Source organism: Rutidosis leptorrhynchoides, chromosome 1, assembly GCF_046630445.1.
Source record: "Rutidosis leptorrhynchoides isolate AG116_Rl617_1_P2 chromosome 1, CSIRO_AGI_Rlap_v1, whole genome shotgun sequence".
Lineage (NCBI taxonomy): Eukaryota > Viridiplantae > Streptophyta > Magnoliopsida > Asterales > Asteraceae > Rutidosis > Rutidosis leptorrhynchoides.
Window position 1 is genome coordinate 456,728,973 of NC_092333.1, and position 3,811 is coordinate 456,732,783.

At 35.2% G+C, this 3,811-nt stretch overlaps 1 protein-coding gene across 1 annotated transcript; it reads left to right on the forward strand.

The window, feature by feature from the left end:
• Nucleotides 1–602: 602 nt before the first annotated feature.
• LOC139873847 (pentatricopeptide repeat-containing protein At2g03880, mitochondrial-like) lies at nt 603–3,277 on the forward strand. Its single transcript, XM_071861633.1, has one exon. The coding sequence runs from the start codon at nt 603–605 to the stop codon at nt 3,036–3,038; it is 2,436 nt and encodes an 811-aa protein (XP_071717734.1). The 3' UTR covers nt 3,039–3,277.
• The last annotated feature ends 534 nt before the right edge of the window (nt 3,278–3,811 follow it).

The window sequence follows — 3,811 nt, forward strand, 5'->3', positions numbered from 1 at the left end:
TCAAATGATATAACCCCTCTTGTGAGTGATACCGCTAATCCAGTCAACGAATACGGTCATCACGTGCCGTATTAGTATCTTGTAATTTGACGTATCGTCAGTCTTCAACATTAATATTTCAATTAAAGATATTTTAGTAAATTGTTCATCTTGTCCTTATATTGTAATTTTAATTTAACTTCTGAAAAAAGATAAGAGTTGAAAATAAGAGTAAAAGTTTTTACTTTTGGTTCACCTGTTAGACCACATATATTTAAATAAAAATAATCCGCTTGAAAAAAAAAAAAAAAACGGGGGATGTATATGGAGTAATTGTTTATGCTTTATTTATATTTTATGGCAAAAGATATATGCTACGATATTTCATTTTAGCTCAGCCGCTATTTGTGGTTGAATAAAAAAATAATAGTTCATTAACGTTTTAACATAAAACCAATTCTGAGCTATTATATAAGCGTTGATATCTGGTTTCGATATTTAGTAGAGATGAACCTGTATGTTTTTTAATAATTAAGTGGACTAATATCAACCAGTGTATATGTTATTAGTCATTCAAAATTTCAAATTCATTATTCGTTATGTTAAAATATAAACTAATATACATGTTTATTTCACACAAAGCTTTGTATCATCGAAATGGGTATGTAGTATTTGCAAAGAACTTTCACAAAGCTGCTAATTTTTTGTTACCCATACCAAAACCTATTTACTACTCGAATCAGAAGTTGAATGAGCTGTGTAAATCAGGTCAAATAAGTGACGCACGCCATCTATTTGATGAAATGCCTGAGAAAGATGAGTTTACTTGGAATACAATGATAGCTGGTTACGCGATTTCGGGAAACGTAATCGATGCACATAAGCTATTCAATGAAACTCCAAATAAGAATTCCATTACATGGTCTTCGCTAATTTCCGGGTATTGTAAACTAGGATTAGAACATGAATCAATGATGTTGTTTTATGAAATGCAGTATGAAGGGTACAAACCGAGCCAGTTCACGTTAGGGAGTGTTCTTAGAATGTTTTCGGCTAACAGGTTGTTGTTAAGAGGGGAGCAAGTTCACGCGTACGCGATTAAAACTCAGTTTAATTCGAATGTTTTTGTAGTGACTGGACTTGTTGACATGTATGCACAATGTAATCAAGTGTTTAAAGCTAAATGTCTGTTTAATACTATGTCGTATGGCAAGAATCATGTCACATGGACTGCAATGATCACTGGGTATTCGCGTAACCAAGATCAAATTGGAGCGATTGAGTGTTTTCGTGATATGAGGGCCGAAGGGGTCGAACCAAATCAGTATACGTTTCCTAGTGTCTTGACTGCTTGTGGGGATATTTTGGCTTATAAGTTTGGAATGCAGGTTCATGGATGCATTGTGAAAGGTGGTTTTGATGCTAACGTGTTTGTAGAAAGTTCGTTAGTAGACATGTATGCGAAATGTGGGAGTTTAAATGATGCTAAGATTGTGTTAGAATCGATGAAAGTTGAAGATGTTATATCGTGTAACGCTATGATAGTTGGGTATGTAAGACAAGGTTTTAAACAGGAAGCGCTTATTTTGTTCAAGAAAATGCACACGAAAAACATGAAAATCGATGACTATACATACCCATCTGTGCTTAACAGTTTTGCTTCCTTAAATGATGCGAAATCAATAAAATGTTCGAATTCGGTTCATTGTATGGCTCTGAAATCAGGGTTTGTAAGGCATGTTTTAGTAAGTAATGCTTTGGTAGACATGTATGCCAAAAGGGGTGATTTATTGTGTGCGTTTAAGGTGTTTGATAATATGGAAGATAAAGACGTTGTTTCGTGGACTTCATTGGTTACGGGCTACGCTCACAACGGGGCCCACGAAGAGGGTTTGAAATTATTTTGTAGAATGAGAATTTCAGGAATCAAACCAGACCAAATTGTTATTGCTAGCATATTAAGTTGTTGTGCAGAATTAACAGTTCTTGATTTTGGACAACAAGTTCATGCCGATTTTATCAAATCAGGTTTGCTTTCATCTTTGTCGGTTGATAACTCGCTTGTAACAATGTACACAAACTGCGGTTGCTTGGAAGACGCTACCAAAGTTTTTAATTCGATGAATAACAAAAACGTTATAACGTGGACCGCGTTGATCGTGGGTTATGCTAAAAACGGTAAATCAAACGAATCGTTAGTATTTTACAACGAAATGATTAAAAGTGGGATTAAACCCGACTTTATAACTTTCATCGGGTTGTTATTTGCGTGTAGTCACGCTGGACTTGTTGATCAAGCCCGTGAATACTTTGACTCGATGGTCAACGTTTATCATATAAACCCCGGTCAAGATCACTACGCTTGTATGATTGACCTTTTAGGGCGATCAGGTAAAATAAACGAGGCTGAAAAGTTACTTAACGAAATGGTGGTCCCACCCGATGCAACCGTTTGGAAAGCGTTACTTTCGGCTTGTAGGGTCCACGGAAAAATCGAGCTAGCAGAAAAGGCGGCAAACATGTTATTTGAAATGGAACCTGAAGATGCGGTCCCGTACATTATGCTGTCGAACTTGTACTCTTCGGCCGGGAAATGGGAAGATGCTGCAAGAATACGAAGGTTAATGAAATCGAGAGGTGTGAATAAGGAACCGGGGTACAGTTGGATGGAAATAAACAGTAAAGTTCATACCTTCATGTCTGAAGATAGAAGTCATGAAAAGTCAAACTTGATTTATATGAAGATTGATGAGGTTATGATGTTGATTAAGGAAGCTGGTTATGTACCGGATATGAATTTTGCGTTGCATAATATTGATGTAGAAGGTAAAGAACTCGGTCTTGCTTATCATAGCGAGAAGTTAGCAGTGGCGTTTGGGTTAATTGAATTGCCGCAACGAATGCCTATAAGGATTTATAAGAATCTTAGGGTTTGTGGTGATTGTCATACTGCGATGAAGTTTGTATCGAGTGTTTATGGGCGGGTTATAATATTGAGAGATTCGAATAGGTTTCATCATTTTAAAGATGGAGCTTGTTCTTGTGGAGATTACTGGTGACCAAAGTTTTGGAACACTTGTGTTTGGTTCAAGGTTCGAATCTCGCATAATTTTTTAGGGACGAAGTCAATCTTGTGGGTCGAAACCATGGTTTTAAAAAATTAAGTTACAAGTAGTAAATGTATGACCTATTTTGGGTACAATGATGGAAATTAGATAACAAATGGAATGATAATATGAACTGTTGATATTTGGAATGATGGTAGCAAGAGTTGAGCAATAGAGTAATATACTATCAAGGTGGTTGATGAATATTGGAGTATTATTGTTATTGTTATTGTTATAACAGATTAAAGGAAATGAAAAATTAAGGATAAGTAGTCAAAGGATATGAAATGCAATTTCTTATCCTTTGACAACTTTTGTAGTCCATCTACTTTTTATTATTACGCAGTATTATTTATTATTAATTTTTTTTTTGAAAATCATAAATTTAAATTTATATACATCTGACGATCTAGAAAATTACAGTTGATACAGATCCAAACGATCTGTTTGTGGAGATTCGACCATCTACTTGAGCTAACATACATTAACTAACTGCTTGAACTAACACAAACCAATTGTTAGGAAGAGAGGATCGCCTGGACGTTGGGAGATACAAATTTGAGAGAAAAAAACAACTCTATTACTCACAAGAATAGATTTACAGAGTATTACAAAACTCTTAAAAAAAAATTCTCAAAACTCACACACACTATCTAGGTTGTGATTACACTTCTCTGAGTGATTTGGGATGATTTACAACTGAGGTTTGCACCTCTATTTATAGT